Source organism: Culex pipiens, chromosome 2 (genome assembly GCF_016801865.2).
Source record: "Culex pipiens pallens isolate TS chromosome 2, TS_CPP_V2, whole genome shotgun sequence".
NCBI classification, from domain to species: domain Eukaryota; kingdom Metazoa; phylum Arthropoda; class Insecta; order Diptera; family Culicidae; genus Culex; species Culex pipiens.
The window spans coordinates 119,889,932-119,911,336 of record NC_068938.1 but is presented as its reverse complement, the minus strand read 5'-3'; the positions used below and the strand labels follow the sequence as shown (position 1 = coordinate 119,911,336).

General features: G+C 40.1%; 1 protein-coding gene across 4 annotated transcripts in view; it reads right to left on the bottom strand.

The window, feature by feature from the left end:
• The window catches only part of LOC120424133 (LIM/homeobox protein Lhx5), a 61,267-nt gene that overhangs the window by 18,048 nt on the left and 21,814 nt on the right, over nucleotides 1-21,405 (bottom strand). For 2 of the 4 annotated variants that reach the window (XM_039588173.2, XM_039588174.2), the window contains exon 4: nucleotides 12,557-12,942. In XM_039588173.2, coding sequence (XP_039444107.1) covers nucleotides 12,557-12,942 — 386 coding nt within the window. Of the gene's footprint in view, nucleotides 1-12,556; nucleotides 12,943-14,351; nucleotides 14,372-14,537; nucleotides 14,690-21,405 lie in introns of those variants that run through there. The other 2 variants (XM_039588175.2, XM_039588177.2) reach the window with 2 other exon arrangements.

The following is a 21,405-nucleotide window of genomic DNA, read 5'->3' as shown; positions in this document are numbered from 1 at the left end:
CTGACGGATTCATCCGTCGTGGGCCTTGGGTTCTTTGGGTGTTTGTCGTCGTTGTTGGTCGTTTTGTGTTTCCGACGGTGAATATTTCTCTGATTGTATTGCATAATGTTCGGGATGAGAAATCATACTAAAAAAGAGACCATCCGCTTTAACGACCCCCAGGTTTTTTTGTGGTCTCTATTGCAAGTTTCTGCTCGAACCTACACGGAGAAAATGAGTTCCCAAAATCGTGAAAAAGCGTTCATGAAAATGGGAACCACGAACAAAGTGTTCATATCCTATGGTACGTTTTAGGAAATCGTACCATGGAATTTGAACTCTTTGTTCGTGGTTCCCATTTTCATGAACGCTTGTTCACGATTTTGGGAACTCTTTTTTCTCCGTGTAGGAGTCCAAAGGCCTTAAATGGGAAGAACACCCAAACCTATTTTTACTCCAAGGAACCTTCCACTCCAGGGTTCGAACTGACGACCTTTGGATTGCGAGTCCAACCACCGCCAGCGATTTCACCGGAGCAGGCTTGGTTTGGTGTGTTGTTTGTACTTGTAGCGTGGAGACGACTCCTACACTTGGAATGACTTACCGGCCCATCAACATCCAAGGCCGGGACCGACATTATACTTCCCCATCCGAGGGAAGGTTGGAGCAGATGTAAATCGAACCCATGATCTTTCGCTTACTAAGCGGACAGCTTAACCATTCGGCCAAGCCTGCTGCCTGAGAAATCATAAGATTTGCTTTGAAATACACTTTTTCGTAATGGTTGGCAAATGTTTTTTCTGCCCTAAGTATTTTTTTTAAACCGAATCATCAACAAAATCAATTCCACTGTGCAACATATGTGTTGAGAAATGTTGAGAATTGAAGTCTCATGTCGAACATTTTTACACAAACAGTTAATAAAAAATATATTTATAAAACGATTAAAAAATATTACATTTTATAATTTATGTACAATTATATACTTATACCAAGTTTCGGACCAAAAAAATAATTATGATATCTCCGGAATGGCTGAAGCAATCTTAGCTCACCGCGTTGCAAAAGAAAGGTGATTGATTGGGCTTTTGATGAAATGCACTAAGACATTTTGTTAAAATAGCTGAATACACTTACAGACCAAATCCAAACTTTGTAAGCTGATTAACTTTGTTTAAGTAGTACCTTAGTACCATTTACTTCTCTACATTTCTGTTCTAAATGGCAAAGCACCCAATCCGCTGTGGTTACGAACCGTTACCTGGCCCGGGTGCGGTCTGCACTGAAACACAAACCAAAGGCTGCCGCCGTTCACCTCGGGATTCGTGCAGACGTGCTCGACCGTCGATTGGAAAGAAATGATTTTTCCCGACATTCCCAACCCCGACCTGTGGGCACGGTTCAATGCCAACGTTCACTGATGCATTTCCACGGTACTGCTGCTGCTGCTGACGTTGTCGATTGACTGCACGCGGCAGAGCATAAAACACCATGCTCATGGAATCTGGAGAATGACTTGTGTCAGCAAATTCGGACCACAGATGGCGCTTGGTTTTTTGTTTATTCCAAAAACAAGTCAAATTTGAAATTTTGAATTCTAAAACAATAATTTTCATTTTCATAAATATCCCTGATTTCAGGCATAATTTGTAGAACTCCGTCAATTTAAGAACAATTCCAAAAATTCATCCAAATCATTACGACGCGTGTAGACGAGCATCTCAGAACGTACTACGGAGTTCGTAGAACTCCTTACCGCAGCCTGCAGGACTCCCTGAGCGTGTCTGATGCAGTCACATGCTTCTCAGAGATTTGAAATGTGGGAGTTGATACCACGAAATTGTCTGCCACTGCTGCCGTGCTAAACTAGCCGGAACGCGAAACGAACGAGAACCGTTGCTGGCTGGTTGCTTCTCGTTCTGAGGAATGAATACTTTTCATATACTTTAGAATTCATGATTTATGGAGAGGGCATGCACGTGGTATCGAGCAATGGGGAAAACACAACGTTTATGTGGTTGTTGAAGGATTTTTTTTTGATCGATAAAGGAAATTTGTACCGTTTAAAGCTTTTTTTAGTACTAGACAAAATTTTAAAGCATAAATCCATCCTTCTCCTACTCTGGAAGCTACGGTAAGCTGCCGGGAGAAAAGCGTAGCAAAAATCCGAAAATACCGATCATAAACATAATTTTTATAGAGATTCGTGGAGAGGTTTTATGACAGCCATCAAAATAAACACAAACGATCGCAGTTAAACGTCGTCGGCGTTGGAACATCATGTTCTGTTGATGCTTTTGTATGTTTTGTTCAACACATCCATCTCTCCACCTCGGACGGGGATCGATATCACGCAACGTATAACATGATGTCCGCGTGAATATCACCTTATTGCTACTCAATACAGAGAAGGGAGAAAAAAAAATAAACTTTTGATGTGTCGGAAGCCTCCCCCGGGCGACCGGCAAAGCTTGAATGAAAATGGGATGCACATCCACAGAACGAGATATAATCATAAAAGGGCGGAAAGTTCCATAAATCCGACGGTGGTGGAGGCCCCGTTCGAGAAGTGTCGGGGTCGGCTTTGCTTGGCGCGTTTATGATTTCATTTTTATAACTACTTACACGCACTTTACACTTAATGAGATTAATGACGTGATCCACACGGCTTGTCACACGACGACGAAGACGACGATCGCGTTGCGTTAATTCTGAGCATGGCTGGGGATGTCGTGACGGCGTAGACGAGACTAGGCGACGAACCTTGGAGAACGGAGGTTAGGTGTCGTAACTTTACCATGCTAGAGGGTTGAATTTATTGTTTATCTTGGATTTTTTTATGTTAAATATGATTCTTAATTTAAGTAAGAGTTAAATAATTACAATTTGATAATTAGGGCAATTTATTATTTCCCGGAAAGAGGACAATACACTTTAAATTAAAAAAAAAATCATTATGAAATCTTGTACACACAGCAAAAAATCCGATGGTAAAATCGCATGCAAAAGCATGCACATCACCTTCGTCAAAAAGGCACTTAATATTACACGCTGCATCTGCATGTACAATTTTTGTAAAAACAAAAAAAAAATGCAATCGACGGGACTCAAACCCAGCACCTACAGTAAGGACTGGTGCCTTAGCCCGCTCGGCCATCAGACCGATGAAATATGGAAAGGATAAACGTATATGTGAGCTTGACATTTCGGTCAAGTAGGTTTCCCATACTGATGGGCTACATATTTCAGGGTGTAATATTACACAGAATTTCATAAAATAATGCAAAACTTATTTTACACCCAGGCCTTTTACACACAGCTGGATTACTACATTATTTGCTGTGCAATTAACAGTAAACTATAACGGCCGTTGCAAATATGTTTTAAGGTTTAAGGATTTTTTAAGATTTTTCGTCAATACTAAGATATGTTGAAAACATATGTCTCGCCGTCTAAACTTTTGCAAAAATCGTGGTAAAATTATCGCAAAAAATATAAATTTTCATTAAAGAACAATTTACAGCATGTTAAACAAGATTGTACACGCCTGATGCAATGTTATGTAATGTTGTGCTGAAACATGCGGAACATAGAATAAATATCAAAAGAAGATAGATAAAAAATATCCGAACAAATAAATTGAAAAAGAAAAAAGTTTGTAAAATTGCTAGATATCAAAAAATCTGATTTCCCCATACAAAATACACAGAAAAAAAATTATGGTAATAATCAACAGGAAATGGTGACAAATTTTGTTTCAACAAAAATGATTAATTTTACTCCAGAAAATGATGAATTTTCATCAAATTTTATGTAATATTACTCAAAAAAGAGGTAATATTCAACCAAATTGTACCAAATTTTCAACATTCCAAAATTTAACTTTTTTTCTGTGTAGGGTAGAGAAGTCATCAGCATTGATTTTCGTCAAGTGTCTCATTGCTCCTGCCAACTCTGGCTGTAGAAATCGGATCAATCTCATAGCGGTTGTCACACTCCATACAAAAAGATTTTTTTGTATTGTAGCGCCCCTCTGTGTAAAAAATGAAAACATTCGCTGATGTAGTTTTCGAGATACAGCCCTTTTAAGATGTTACATCCGATTTTCACTAAGAAAACCAAAACAATCTTTTCAATTTTAGCATTTCAAAGAATATGCAATTAGAGATAATGATGTTTTTTGCTTGAAATGACTGTCAAGTATCTCTGGGCCAAGTTTCAGGAGGTTTGCTGATGATGTTCTCGAGATAAAGCCATTTTTAAATGTTATTTCCGACTTTTTCTAAGAAAATCTATAAAATCAATACAATTTCAGCATTTTAAACAATATGCAATTCGAGATAATAATGAATTCTGCTTCGTAAGACTGCTTGGTATCTCTTGCATGTTTTTTTTGATAATAACGGTATTTTGAGCACCGTGAGTATTTGTTATTGAAATGGCATGAATTTTGTTATTACGCTTTTTAAGCTTGAGTCTATTTTTTATGTTTATAAATAAAATTAATTGAATTTCCAACAAATTGTAATCTTAAAGTTGTTAAAGAATCTAAAAATAAAATTTCAAATATTTCAATGCTCATAAATAAATGCCATGTAAGAATTGTCCTACGGTAAGAACTGAATCGACATATTTGGTTGGGAGGTCTATTGCAATTTTTCAATCAATATATGTACATTAAAAGACTCTAAATAGAATTTATGCCAATATTTTCTTTGAAATTTCACCAAGAGTGAATGATTTTCTAAGTAAGTAAATCTTGCCCTGTTCCTGAGGGGAACACCCTTGAAGAGTATCGGGGCCGGTATTTACAAAGCGGATTCAGTGGCAGTTTCATTCTCAACTTAATGTTAACATGTTAAGGTTAATGTTAACATTCCATAGGTCGCCTCCCTAAGGTGTTGTGATAAGGTCCAGTTTATGACGATACGCTACCTTCCCTTTACTAAGCAATCGATTCCAGAAGGGAAAAGATCACCAGTTGTGTTGGTCCGAGCCGGGATTTGAACCCCGATCTACCGCTTACGAGGCGGAAGCGTTACCACTGGGCTACGTGGCTCGGCCAATGATTTTCTAAACAAATCAATAAACTTTTCATTGCACAACTGATCGTAAAGATACATTAAAGTATTACTCGAATACAAATTTGTCCTTCTTTGTGGAAAATTTTACCATAAAACAACTGAATAGCTCATGATTTTTTGAAAACATAAATATATTACTGCGGGCGTTAATAATTAGAGTTCACGCGCGGTGATACGACCGCAAGATAATGGTCGCATGACAGCCGCATGACAACCGCAGAACAAATTTTTTGGCTGTTGTCAAAGGTTGCCTTGAGTTTTCAGCTGACTTTTTGGAAAATATTCAAAACAAACCAAGTTGACAGCCAAATCAATGCAGAATTTCAGTTGAACTTGCTGATTTTTACACTGGGGCAGTTAGGCGGCAATTATCTCCTGTCACTCACAGCGATGGAGAAACATGATTTTATCTCGCAATAAGCAATACCTTCTTGCGCGATAAAATCAGAATATAGAAAAGAGTTCACAGAATATTTTCTCAAAACATAATATAAGCATTTGGGTGCTCTTCCCTTCCAATTCAAATCAAATTATTCTCAGTACAGCATTGCCTTGACGTTCTCGATTTCGAGATGCCTACTCGAAACTAAGTGTCCGAAGGCTTGAGGCAATTGCAAACCTCTTTTTACACCTTAGCTTCCATCCACCCCTGGGATTCGAACTGACGACCTTTGGATTGTGAGTCCAACTGCCTTCCAGCGACTCCACCGATGCAGGACCCAGGGAGACGACTCCTACACCTGGACTGAGCTGTCGACCTAACCTCTAGGTTAGACCGGGGCCAACATTTACTTCCCCATCCGACGGAAGGCGTACCACCGGGACCTTCTGGGATCGAACCCAGGCCGACTGGGTGAGAGGCAATCACGCTTACCCCTACACCACGGTCTCGGCGATCCAATTATTCGAACGTTTAGATTCGAGTAGAAATTTTGACTCTATGTCAAGACAGCCATGACCTTTGGTGTCAAGCAAATTTTCTCTTTTTTTAGTTTTTTTATGAAATAATTTATAAAAGTCCAATAAAAAACATAAAGTATTACATCATTCTTTAAAATTGATTTGCCATCAAATTTTTGAAAAAAGAGCCAAAGAGCGGCTATTTCACTTTTGTTTATGAGTGAGCGAAAATGAGCTTCTCGTACGTGGCTCATCCTGAGGTGTTTGAAGAGTTGAGTTCTGATCACTATCCGGTGGTTGTGGAGGTTGGAGCTTCCGTTACTCCGCAGCGGCAACCAACCCGGAAAGATTACCACAACGTTGACTGGCAGCAGTTTCAGCAAGTGGTAGACAGCAACATCGACTATGATCAACACCCGGAAACTTCTGCTGATATTGATCGTTCGCTGGAGGTGATCCAGCAGGCTATCAACCAAGCAGAGGCTGCCAACGTTCGGGAGGTTCCTGTTAATTTTAAGGTAACTGATATTGACGTAGATACTAAACACTTGATTAGACTTAGGAATGTTTATAGGAGACAATATCAACGGACTGGGGACTATGACAAAAAGATTTCAGTTAACAATTTGAACAAAATCATACAAGACCGACTTGACAATATTAGAAATCAAGAATTTTCAAAACATGTAAGCCAGCTTGGGAATTATTCAAAACCATTTTGGAAACTATCAAAAGTTCTTAAAAACAAACCAAAGCCTATTCCTCCTCTTATTGTTGAGGATTCTCCTTTGATTACATCCGAGGAAAAGGCAAATGCACTTGGGCTTCATTTTGTTAGTTCACATAATCTTGGCGCTTCCATGACCAGCCGTAAAGAAACATCAGTTGCCAATAGTATTTCAACAATCAATGACTCTACCTTTGAATTTCCTGCAGATTCCCATGTTTCTGGTGAGGAAGTCAAAGTTGCAGTTAAACAAATGAAAAATATGAAAGCTCCTGGCTTTGATAACATTTTTAATCTAGTGTTGAAAAAACAGAGTGATCAGTTCTTTCAACATCTAGCCAATATTTTCAATAAATGTTTGCAACTTGCTTACTTCCCCACCAATTGGAAGCTGGGCAAAGTCATACCAATTTTGAAGCCTCAAAAAGATCCAACATCGCCAACAAGTTATCGTCCCATTAGTCTTTTGAGTAGTCTGTCCAAACTCTTTGAGAAGGTCATCTATTCAAGGCTTTTGGATTTTACCAACGATAATAATATAATTTTGAATGAGCAGTTTGGCTTCCGAAAGGGGCATAATACTGCTCATCAGCTTACGAGAGTAACTAAAATCATCAAGCAGAACAAGCTTGAGTCTAAATCAACTGCTATGGCTTTGTTAGATGTTGAGAAGGCTTTTGACAATGTTTGGCATGATGGTTTGATACATAAACTGTATTTATACGGTTTTCCAATGTATCTTATCAAAATTATCCAGCACTATCTTTCGGAGAGATCGTTCAGGGTTTTTCTGAATGGGATTGCTTCTGGATTATTCAACATTGATGCTGGGGTTCCCCAAGGAAGTATTCTTGGCCCACTTCTGTACAATATTTTTACATCTGATTTGCCTACTCTTCCTGGTAATGGTGTGTTGTCACTTTTTGCTGATGACACTGCCGTTATTTATAAGGGTAAAATAACCAGATATTTAGTCGGCCGTCTTCAGAAGGGTCTTGACGTTCTTTCCGAATACTTTGGCGACTGGAAAATTCGCATAAATGCAGCCAAAACTCAAACCATCATTTTTCCACTTTCCAAATCGGCCCGATTTGTCCCAAAGGATGATGTTTTGATTAAAATGAATGATGTTTCAATACCCTGGTCAAAGGAAGTTGTATATTTAGGTCTCATACTTGACTCGAAACTATTGTTTCGACAGCATGTAGATAAAATATTGAACAAGTGCAGCATTCTCATCAGGTGTTTGTATCCTTTAATTAACAGAAAATCAAAGTTATCTTTGAAAAATAAGCTAGCAGTTTACAAACAAATAATTTACCCCGTTATTGAGTATGCAGTACCTGTTTGGGAGTGTTGCGCTAGAACTCATAAATTGAAGCTCCAGCGTGTCCAAAACAAGGTACTCAAAATGGTTTTGAATGTTCCTGGCTGGACTAGATCAAGTGAGGTTCATGAATTAGCAGAAGTAAAAATGTTGGATCAGAAGATTCAAGAAAAATGTTTGAAATTCAGGGAAAAATGTGCTATATCTGAATACCCCTTGATTCAAGGATTGGTTTAGTTTATGGTAAGATTAAGTTAGTTTTAGGTTAGGTTATGTTTTCTTAATTTTTTTTTTCCTCATTGTACCTAGTGTTACAAAAATGATAAATCATATACTTTTAAAGTTAAGAAAATGAACAGTGTTTAAATCACGAAAAGCAAACTAAAGCTGAAGAGCCACAGCTGACCACTTATTATGTAAACCAAATGTAATTATTATAAGAAAGATTCAATAAAGTATATTTAATTCAAAAAAAAAAAAAAAAAAAAATGAGCTTCTCGTAAGAAAGTATTCAAGCATTGATTTAATGTGTGCTAATAATTCAATCAGGATAAATAAAATAAAGGCATCAACGCCAAAATAATAACGTTATTCACATGTCACAAGCCATTTAAACTAAAGCAACCAACTCATCTCATTTCACTTTAATAATATAAACTGGCTAATTTGCGTCCCACAAAATATGCTGCAAATTAGCCGCATTTAACGTTCATGCAGTTATAGATTTCTTTTTTGCTGTGCCCTTCATTGTCCCGGTTAATTTTTGCGCCCTTTGCTCTCTCACTCAGCAGCTCAAAACCACGCACATTAACACTCACAATGAGCTATGTTGTTTTTTTTTGTTGAAACTCGCCAAACCAACAACATATTCGCGATTTCGTTCTTCTCCCATGCCGAGTCGAGCACATGTCACGAGTCACACAGTAGAATTCCCGAAAAAAAACGGGCGCACACGTCCTTCTACTCTTCCCCTCATTTGTGAGCAATCAATCATATTGAAAACGACACTAGTTGATTGCCTCGTTGCGGTGCGTGTCACTCCAGCGAAACTGATGCCCCGGTCGGTGATTTAGGGTAAAGTAGCCGGCCAATGAGAGCTCGTTTGCCGCTGGCACATTGTTAGCATTTTACCCTAACGATCTCTCTCGCGCAACGGCTTCTCGCGGGATGTGATGTACTGGAAACGCGCGCGCGCGCGAGATAATTGGCGAGTCACAATGTTTTAGGTTGCATTGATAAACAACCCCGAAAAAACAACGAAGCAACGAGAAAACAAAAAATCCAGCTCATCCATCAAGGTCGTTGACGGGGTTTTGGACGGGTTGACCGGTGAGGTGAGAGCACGGAACGCGACTGGAATTTCTCACCACCACCCAGCCCGAAATTGAGCGCCCCATCATGCTCAGCGGCAGCACCGCCACAGGGTTATGCGCCAATTAGCATGTAATTTGTCTTCGTCCATGTCGGGGGGAGAACTTATGGAGTACGCACACGCACACACACACCCTAGCACGGACGCACGCGATCGCGTCAGCAAGCATGCCCTCGAAGTGCTATCGAGCAGTTTGATCAGGTGATCGTAGATAGGGTAGATGGTTCTCTTCTGGGTTAACTTAGTTTTGGTTTGTGTTGTCCCAAAGAGAAAGAAACCGATAGGCTATATTAGACCCACAGTAAACATATTTTGTCAGCCAAAGTCCAGCGTAATCTCTATGCCCAAAATAGGAACATTTGCCCGAATCCTCACCCCAAATGAAGTCGTTTCTTTGTAGCAGAATCGAACAAACCAGTTCTTTGGCATCCCACAGGTATCATCACCTGCAACGTGTGTCACAATCGAGATAGAGAGAACAATCGCGATCGAACCCCGAGCGGTTGCTCAAAACACGTTTTAAGCGCGATTATCAAAACTCGACTAATAATTGTTGGTCCAAATCCTCGGGGAGGGGAGTCAAAGTTCAAGGCAGGTAAAGGTACCCGAAACTCCGCCAGAAACTATCGACACATCATCGTGCCGGGGCGAAGAAACGCTACACGCGGCGTATTCGGAATATAGACCTTTTTCCACTATTTATCACTAATGATTTGGAGGAATAAAATCATAAATCATATAGCTCTCGGGTCCTGTCGACCCGTTTAGCCCTGGAGTGTTTCTTGCTGTGTTCTCAGTTACTCCGTGCAAAACTTTTTTATTTTGAGTAATGATGTTTGTACGATTCTTGAAGACTAGTGTTCGAGAACGATTTCATTTTCACATGAATTAAGAAATAGCGTTCCATAAAGAGGATTATTTGTATAAATGTCTCATTTATTAAATTTAAAAGTGAAAAAGCAATATTACAATAACAAAATTTTAACATGTTTTTTTATTTCTTAAAAAAAATCAGTGGTCCCTATTCACGGCTGTCCTTATTCAAACTGTAGTCCCAAATCACCCCAGTTAACGGTTTACAAACTTCAAAGCAAAGTAGTGAGTACAAGCATAAATGTCCCATATTCATTTTTGTCGATTTTGACTTAGATGTTGAAATAGCTTCGTTTGTTGTGTTACTTTAAGCTACACTAATAATATTTACTACTTTTTTCTAGAAAATCAACCATCAACGACAAGTTTATTTTTCTCATCTGTCACTTTCTACATGGAACTCACACTTACTATCAAACCAAACGCTTGGTAGTAAAGGTATGCTCTGAGTAAATAGGGTATCGAATTGAAAAGTGAGATCGTTCGTTTGGCATCAATTAGTGTCAAGCAATCGGAGTTTCAGTATAGTTTTTTTATTCTTATGTTATTACGATTGTCTTCAGCCAAAACATGTAAATTGCAATATGTACAAGCATATGAATGATACGTTTTGCATTTTTTTGGTTTTGATGATTAAAAAAAATGAATCAATTGATTGACCAATTTGAAATTAAAATTTAAAAAACTTTCAGTGATAGATGATTTTTTTAGTTTTATAGATTGAATGAATGTTATTTTATTTTTAAAACATTTTTTTCATTTGGCTCGCGATCTCACGTGAGCGATAAATTTGGCCCACATTTTAAAAACTTTGGGCACCCCTGCTTTATCAGCACCGATTGAAATGCATCTTAGAATAAAAGTGGGTTAAGTTCATGTTCACGAGTCACACATTGATACTTTGACAACATGTTCCATAAGAGGGTAATAACAAAAAAAAAAAACTCCAGCACAGCAAACTCTTTATAGTTATACAACGAACGAATATTCGGACCCGAGTGACTCTTGAGTTAGGTGGTCCTTAAACGCAAATAAATAAAAAAAACAACGAATATCGATTTAAGTCAGTTATACGAATAATAAAACTTAAGCCCGATTGTTGTTCCCATCAACTCAGGCATCTTTTTCACCTCACAAATCCACAAATCGGTAAGAATTATGAAAAATCATTTGCTCCGCTATTGCGGAAACGAAAAAACACCGAAAGCCATAATTCACAACGCGTCCAACGACGCGGGCGTAATTTTCCCCCGAAGGCCTGCCCCGGTAATGGTTCTGTGTGCTGGCCACCCCATAAAAAAAGACCCGAATCGCCAAACAACACAAAAGACGAGTGGTCATCATCATTCGTCACTCGCCGGCCACAGTCTAATAGTTCTATTATTTTTTATTTGGCCATATCCTTCACCTTCTTAATTCCCACCGAAAGAAAAAGTCTTGCTCCGGTGATGATAGTGGCCAGCACGACATTCCCTTTCTCGAGTCGTCCCGACTGTGCTGACGTAATCAAATTATGCTGCTTCAACGACCAAGAACGACACACACACATTTCTTGACACATTTTTACGGTCGGCTTGTTGCGGTTAGGATGAGCCAGCCACTCTGCCGCCACCGTCGTCTGTCCTTCGGGATCAACCAACCCACAAGTTGACAGCGGGGGTGTGCGTTCCGAAATCCTTTTTTTCGGGGCCTTCGTTTTGTTCCAGATTACTGCCCTTAACACGATTCTCTCTTTAATGTCTTTATGCCCCGAAAAGAAGACACCCGCCGAGGGCGAGAAAAACTCGAGATCTTAAAGCGAGCCGCAGCAGCAGCAGCAGGCCATGACCGCGTGGGAACTGGAGGAGACAAGAAAATGTTGCCGCCAGGAGAAGAGTAACCTGAGACACAGGCAGGACAAGTGGCGGTGGCGGCGGTTAGGCCGTATGTTAATTTTTTGAACTCTTGACACTTGTAGCAGGGTCGGGTCGGGTGGGATGCCACGGCGTGTGGCGGAACGGTACCGACGCGACACCGTTCTGGTAGACAGGTTGGAACCCAGGACGCAGATGACAAACATCCTGGTTTAATCACTGTCCAATATAAAAAATAAACTTGTATGAGTTCGTTTAGCCGATTGTATTGCGAGTCGGAGTCTGCATTACATCAATTAGAGTCTTGAGATATTTTTTCCATAATTGCGTTATATGTATTTGTAAAAACATATTTTAAATCTTGATTTGTTTAGTTTTGGAGCTCCGTTTGTGTTCAGGGAATATAAGTGTAGTTAATAGTTAGTCTGATTGTGAACTCACCTGTATTACCCGCATCGGCAGACCCGTTTCTTTCGCTAACTGTTCCCTAATGTGCCGTGTAGGTTTCGGCGTTTGGCTAAATGCAGTCTTCAACACTTCTAACTGTTTGGCCTTTATCGTTGTCCGGGGACCCCTTCGCTTCGAACCGCCACCATCGTCGGGACTTTTGTTTTCGGCCTGCGAATCCCCCCGGCAGTCCGGGTCACCGTCCAGGGAACCCTGGTCACTATCGTCGTGGCCCGTTTTACTATCCGTACTCATACTTTGCACCGACAGGTCCGAAGCTCCGAGGGGTCCTTCATTTGGCCCAAGCGGTCCTATACCTAACCCTGACCGTATGTGTTCATCATCATCTTCATCTTCCGACGCCGAACCCATCAATGAATCTATGGGAAAAAGGAGAAAAGAACGAAAAACAATCATTCAAAATGTGTTCAACAAATATTTGCTGCAACCAAAACCAACGGAATCAAGAGCACCGGCAAAATGAAATCGTTTTACCACAAGAGCACTTCCTGATCACAACTCCAGAAGTACCCACTCTCACCCACCACCGACTGTTTTTGTCATCCCTTTATTTTTATTTGATATGTTTTCCACTCATTCATCCCATTCGCCACCACCCCGCTGTTGTTGGCTCGTGCACTTGTCCGGAATCCTCCCCCTTGTCGATCCCGAGCAAACTTGGCTATAAAAACAAAAACCGTTTAAAATCTCTTCACAAACAGCCTGCAGAACACCCGAGCGCGCTCGAGCTCGGGATTTCAACCCCTAGCGCTGGGATCCCGGAAAGCATCGACGAACCCACAAATCCCCCTCTGGCGTGTACGCCGCCTGTGCAAACTTTACGACGACGATTTGCTGCTGGCATATTTTCTTGAGCCACCCCTAGCTCTTGTTGTCTGGCAAGCAGCAACAGCAGGCCATGCTCAATGTAGAACACAATAGCGAGAAAAGGCATTCTGCCTGCCTGCCTGCCTGCATCCTTGGGCGCCTACTAGGATCTGGCTGTTGCGTGTCGTATCGAACGGTACACACCACTTGGTCTATAATCGGAAAACAGTCCTTTCGTGCCTTTCTTGGCCTGCTGTGTGTGTGTATTAGAGTGTAACAAAAATGACTTTTTGGCGGGCATTCAGGGGTTTGTTCCGGTGGGCATACTGAGCCTAAATCCCAAATATGAGCTTGATTGGACGTCACAGGAGCTGGCGCTCCGCCCTTCAATTTTAAATGGGATTTAACCCGTAAAAAAAGATTTTTTCAAAAATGTAACTTTTTGAGGCATTTTGGCCACGAATGCGTTTACCAAAAACATCACTGGCGTGTAGGCCAGATCCTTGCGCATCTTTTGGTGTATATAACATTGAAGTTTGGAGCATCCTGGAGCTCGGTACAGACCTTCAAAGTTTGGCATTTTTTCGAAAAATCGGTGCCAAAATGCCTCAAAAAGTTACATTTTTGAAAAAATCTTTTTTTACGGGTTAAATCCCATTTAAAATTGAAGGGCGGAGCGCCAGCTCCTGTGACGTCCAATCAAGCTCATATTTGGGATTTAGGCTCAGTATGCCCACCGGAACAAACCCCTGAATGCCCGCCAAAAAGTCATTTTTGTTACATCCTAGTGTGTATTCTTTTCCCCAGGGCTCACCCTCGCTTTTTCTAAACGTTCGGTGGGTACCCGATCGTAGCAGGCGGTGGAAAACTGTTTATTTGCACATGAATTGCTTGTATATTTTCTTTGTAATACAACACTTTGTTTTGTTAAGGAAATTGTTTAAGTGAATAATAACACTACCAGCGCAGCCAATCGTGCGTCCAAGGGCAAAGGACACCCTGCAGAAAAATGTTCCGGAAAGGCGGTATTAGCTTAGCATTGCTCTGACTAAGATAGGGTTCGCTTACTGGACTGAGCCCGATTGATGAATTTTTGAGCGCGAAAAAATTACAGTGAATCCCACTGTAAAGTTACACAATCAATCACCTGCCAACGGGGGATCAATCACAGCCTTGTGCGGTCCGCCTGAACTATGATCCAAGCAGCGACCGGGGTATGGCTGTCAGAACATGTTGGCCTGTCGGTTCTTGTAACCTTCCCGCACCCCTCCCCCGTAATACCTGAAACTCACCGCACAGGTGCCGTCGGACAAGACAAAACAAACTGAAGGTGAAGAAGGACTCGCAAGCGCTCCGATATCACGCACTGCGGACACGAAACGCTTTTTTGACATATTCCAAATCAACCTACATTAACTGACAGCCTGTCAGTGGAGTTCCGTCTGTGTGTGTGCGCATACGTTCGAGATTCCCGTGGCCGACTGAAAATATCTGAATGAAGTACTTCAGATGGGGGGCGAAAAGCGCACACCCGTCCATCAGGGGTGTCTTTCAACCCGCGCGCGCCCACGCCACCCTACTGCTCCGGGAACCAACTCCCTGCGGGAGGGGGTAGAACCCTAGAAAACACAACCTTCAAGAGCTGTCGTTTGCAGTTGAGTAGGATCGAAAATATCCAGCCAGCCAGCCAGCAGCTTGTGTCTGGAGCTGTGTGAAAAGTTGAGTCATGCCAAATTGTGCACGATATGAACATGTTAAAAACATAAACACATTCTGGACTCGCCGTGTGAACGCTCTTGCTCTTGGTACATGACCGTGTGGCGGAGGATTAAAGTCTCGGAGGTGAGGACACGATAAGCCTTCAAGGAGATGGATTTTGGACATGCATGGTGGGAAAGGCGATCCGCCGTTGACACATTTCGGCAAGGTCAAAATCAAAAATATAGTTTATGGCAGTGCCCGATCGTAAATGTATACTTCTCGCAAACCACGAAGCGAACGAGCACAACACACGGCTAAGCCTTGTTGGCTGGCAATAAATCACTGTTTTTCTTTCGTTCGGAAAATTATGGACCATAAAAAGACCGCGAGTCCGAGACCCGGTGGGTACGCGTATTGCCGTACATACACCGAAACGACGGTAGAAAGGAACCGGTTTCGATGGTGGATCGATTTTCCCCCCAACATCAATGCAGAAGCGTCTTGTTGCTTGTCGTTAATGTTTTGGAACGTCGGTGGCAAGACTGACCAATCGCTCTTCAATCGAAATTGAAATGATTGTAGAAAAACTAAGTAGGTACCTTCTATGTTTAACGATATTAGTAATCATAGAATCGTCCTTAAAATTGAATTCAGTGAACCTATTTTGTCAACCAAACAAAACGAGTTTGTTATTGTTTACTTTGCGTGCTTTTTTTGTTTATTCAAGGTCAAACATTAAAACCGCGTTTTTCTCGGAACGTCAAAAAGCGACGTGCGACAAGATAGCACGACTTGTAGAAAATTCTTGTAAAAAGTGTTAAATCAGCATGGCTTAACTTTATTTATCATAAGATTATACTTTTCTGTTTCATGTAAACAAGTGATCCTTGATAAACATTAGGCTTAGTGATTTTTCACGCTCGAAAATAGCAAATTTCACGGGGACCTCAATTTCAAAACACCCAATTTCACGCAAATTTCGCGGAACGTGAAAAATGTTAAAATAAATCTGAAAATCTTATGTTTAAATCACAGAAACTACTTTTTATGCTTTACTATATATTATTCTTCAATAAACTGACGTGAACGTGACAAAAAAAGTCTCCTAATTACATAAAAAAAAACTAAATGTAAGGCATGCGTATTCTCATTTATTGGATTGCATTTTTAATATCCAACTACAAAAGGTTTAAAAGTTTTCGCTGATTTGCTTCTGTTTTATCAGTTTAAATTTTATTGAATTTCATATCAAAGCAAGATTCAACAATCTTGACCATCCAAAATATGTAAAATATTTTAAATTTTCTTCAACATTTAGACCATTCAAAATAATTTTTAAGGTTTTCATCTCTCTTTTTAAAAAACTAAATTTAAAATCCATAGGCAGAAATATTATAAATTGTTACGAAATCGAAATTTTTATTATATTATATTTTAAGGGTGCACAGCATCCAAGGAAGCTGTTGTCTTCTTATTCCAAATTTGTCAAACTTACGGACCCAATCCTGCAAGAATCTGATTGTAAAAATAGTCAAACCTTGTTGTAAATAACTACGAAGACAGTAATTCAGGGGATGAATAAAAAAATATATCAATAGTTCCCGTAGTTTTGAAGATACTAAAATGTCTGTAACAGAAATCTGGGTGCAAAAGCTATGGTTGATGTGTACCGTTAAGAACAGAAAACAAAAAAATGTATTTTTTTAACTTTCAAGGGAATTATTCACACAAATAATAAAATATTTTTATAATAAAACAGGACTCAGAAAAAAATCTGAAAAGTTTTAAAAAGGTGATTTCAAAGATTAAAAATACTCATCATTTTATTTTAAATAAAACAAAGCTTGATTTTTTTTAATTTCTTTTGAAATCATACATTTTAAATAAAATAGCAGTAAAATTTGTACTGCATCGAATTAAAATATTAGTAAATTTAGTTAGTTTCTATAGAAACTGAAAATTTTAATAATTCTTTAAATGGTTCATATCAAGCTTATCAAACGAAGACTAATAAAATTTACTTAAATAGTCTTTATGGTTGAAATATTTATTATGAAGTCATTTGGCAAAAAAGTGATTTGAGAAAATTAATAAATTTCAAGAATCCGGAATCGCGGAATCGTCAAAATTCACTAACCCTATATATATATATAATATAGTAATTGAACATAAAATTTCACGGGATTTCGCGGAAAAAGCCTAATTTCGCGAATTTCACGCTGTCCGCGAAATCGTGAAATTTCACTAACTCTACTTATGGGAGAACTGTCATTTCTATCACTCGAATCCGGTGCTCTATTAAACCAAGATATTACCTCGCTTAATTCTACAGTAGTTCATAAGATTATTTTTATTCCTTTTTGAGTTTGATTCATTATTTTGAGAAAAATCGTTACATTTTCACACAAACATAACATTTCACGGGATTTCGCGGAAAAAGCCAAATTTCGCGGATTTCACGCTGTCCGCGAAATCGTGAAATTTCACTAACCCTAATAAACATGTTAAAACTAGTCAATGTTTTGATTTTTTTGTCTTTTTTAAAATACTAACTTATCATATTCATCCAACACAGTTGCCTGTACACGAACTGACCAAAAGTCAACCCTCAACAAGACCGTTCCCGAGCTGGTCCTCCTAACCCCACGGCTCGACATAACGAATGAAGCCTCTTATCAACTAGGACAATCTCTTATCATTCGGTGCCCGTCACATTCCTGTTTAAATAAAGTTCACCCTCTCTTATTTAGCAGCCGCTCATGCCTGAAAGAGCAACGGTACAATGATAACAGAATTAGAGAACGTTCTGCCCGGATCAGAACCCGCACACGCAGGGATAAGTTTTCTGTCCCCTTTTGTTGCGTGTGATTTTTGATCGCACTTTTTTTTTCGGGTTGCAGCATCCCTACGACGACCGGTTTTAAGGATTCTTATCACCAGCACATCACAATATTTGACGTCGGCCTTTCAAAAACAGTCTTTCAAGGGGAGAGTCGGATGTCACCGGTTGTTCCGTATCTGGCGTGGTGGTTGGTGTTGAGGAGAAACAACTTTTGGAAGGGGCAGGCTTATCCGTCGTGCGACTGACACGAGCAGTCGATTGAAGTCGTTATTGCATTAATGTGCAAATTTAAGTAAAATCTGATAAGGAGGATCAAGTTTTATGCGCTGGCCTGAAATATGAGGTGTCGGATGCTGCAATCAAAACTGTAGATTTTTGTTAGGAGCACTCGTTTTGAATGTCTAAACATATGACTGCATTTTAGATCCCTCTGCCAACATACTTTTCAAATTAAATATCATACCTTCATTGCATCGTACAGTTAGTGTTGAAAAATAACAGCAAAATTAAGGTAAACAAAATTCCTATTTTTAGACTATCAGTACAAATTAAATTAATAAAACATTTGTCATTTTTGTAGGAATAACCATGTTTTACGACAGGTGATTAAAAATTCCTTAAGCTAACAAAAAATAGGATACAAGTTGATTTTTTAAAAGCTTTTCGTAAGTCGATCAACTCCCGCCAAATCGGATACCTGACGGACGGTAAATTGGTGACTAACCTACACCTTAAATGTTAATCGCTTCCCTAAGCAAACACGTTTAATCACATTTCCTTTTAACTGGATTCTGACGATTTAAAATTTGCCAACTCTGGCAGTGCGGTGTCGAAATCTTAAACTGCTCATCCCGGACGGCAAACGGATGCTACAGGACACCGAGTCGGCAAGGTTAAGCTAATCTTCAATCGGCATCTAAGCCATTTTCCACAGCAGGGCTAAGTACACATCATCGGCCACATGACCTGCCCGCTTTGTTTTGCCTGGGGGAGGAGATTTTCATTAATGTTCTTTTCGGGCCGATCCGTTTAAGCAAATTTTTTAGGCCTCTGATTTTAAGCCGAAATGCCACTCTAATCTCTCGGGCTGTGCGCGCTACCTCCATGCGCATTTTGCTTCACTCTCTGTTGTCTCTTTCACATGGGATGCGAAATTCTACCATTTTCTGTCGGATTCAGAGATTTTCTCTTTTTAGAAGAGATTTCTCGTGCATCCCGAAAGCTGAAGCGTACCGGCGATAGGGTGGTCAATGTTATTCTTACACGTAAAGTCGTTAAGCTAAAAAAAGGGAAACCGATCTGCCGCCGCTTTTGTGTTGCGATTTCGCATTTCGTTGATCTGCCGAAAGAAATTTGCTCACATGCAATTTAAACCATTTGAAAAATCCACACCGGCCGTACTTACGGTACGTGAGCCGTGAACTGGCCATTGTTATGATAATTTAGGAAAAATAGAATCCTGCTCGCATTGTGTGCCAGGATTATCCGCCACATCGGTTTGATGAGATGTGAACAGAGAACGGCAAAACTGCCGGGGTGACATTCAGCCAATCCTGAAACCGCTATTCGGCTGCAGCGTGCCGTGACAGGAACGAGGGATATTGGGATTCGAGCTTCCCAAAAAAAAGAGACTTACTGTTTTTCTTAGGCCGGGATCATTGTCGCCTGAGACGGCAGCTAAAATAACAACCGTAAGCCCTCCGGATATCGAGGATTTGTCGCAAATCGAAAAATTGCTTCATTGGAACATCAACGCGGCAAGGAGTGCAGAACAAAAGCTGAAGTTGTTTTCCGTTCCATAGATCACAAGTTATGAAACATGTCTAAATTTAAGCAAACCGCATCAAGATGCTCGTTGAACAAGAGAACAAAAAACGACCAACTTGAGATTGCATCGAAAAGGTTTACCGTCGAAGGCCTATACCAAGTTGAGCAAAAGGGCACCATTTCACAGAACCCCGAATATACATAAAAACCCTTGGCAGACTGCCTGCCTGCCGGGGAGTAGACAGCGTTTCATATCATCGCGGTAATTAATCAACACCACTCGGCTGAGCGGATCGTACGCCAAGATAAGAAGGCTTGAGACTCGAGCGGCCCCTGTGTCCGGTAACGAACGATTTGTAAAATAAAATGGAAAGTACTTTTGCCCCGTCGTTACTCCAGAGTCGCTCAAAATGGATCAACGGCAGCGCGCGCGGTGGCGTGGCCCCGTCTCGGGAGAAGTTGGCCGAAACTATTGCAGTTACAAGAAATTTAAAGAAAAAAAACCGAAGGCAGACAGTGACATGGTGGTTTTTGTGCCTGGTGGCGAATCTGATGAATTTCGGATGCGAGTCAATGAGCTTTATGTTTGCCTTTGGCATTGATTGAGATTTGAAACATTACGATTATTCAAAGATTGAAGCAAAAGGATTACTTCAAACAAAGATTTTTTTAAATGAATTTGAACTTTAGAAAATCGCTGCGAAAATTTATCACAATACTATTATTTCAACATTTGTTTAACATCAAATTAGAACTACAAAGTAATTGCGCTTAGAAAGTTTTATAATTATGCAAATCAGCAATTTAAGCATAATTTTGAGTACCGATTGTCGACCCGGCGTACTCCCCTAACTGCGTTAGGCTTCGTCCATAAAGAACGTCACGCTAAAATCAGCCAAAATTTACCCCCCTCCCCCCCTTTGTCACGCTTTTCCTATACTTATAACATGCAATGTCACACTTGCCGATTTATTTGATTTTATTAGGGGTGAGATTGGGTAAATTTTCAAAAGATTGGCATTTAAGGTAGAGTTCTACAAATTCCACCATATTCAGGAAAAATGTTAGTAAACAATTCTACGTTAAATGTTGATCGATATCACTTAAATTATTTTTGTTATTTTGAAATTACGAGAGGTGTATCGTTTTTTGACCCATAGTCAAACCTACCGACGGTATTAGACTGTTATTTTACCGAACAACTACTGTATTTGTTTCTCTACATTTACAGGGTCAATTGATGTGTTTTGGTTAGCGGATGCTACACAAAATTTGACTGTACACCCCACGGCTAGAACCTTTCGTTCAGTTCTCTAATAAACCCGTATCGAATCGTTCCAAAAACAGGACTACCAGCTTTCGCAGGTTTCTCTCACCTTCCAACCATGATTGGCACTTTGTGAATATATTTGTACTCAACAGTTTCAAGAGCGTGTAGAATCGATTGACATCGTTTATCCATTTTTCTCGTCATGCTAACTGATGAAACTCGAGGCCCATCCCGCGGACTAGCGCTCTTTTATTCAACCTTGGCCGTAGATATTCTTTGTAGAACTCCAGGCCCTACTTGTGCTGACTTGGCACTATTTATGTTTCTGTTTTTCACGGATTAATGCTACACGCCCGGTGAAAGGTTCGATTCTGTTTTCCGAATTCATCACAGCGATCTCCCGATTTCAACGTTTTGGGACCCCGAGAAGGCGTT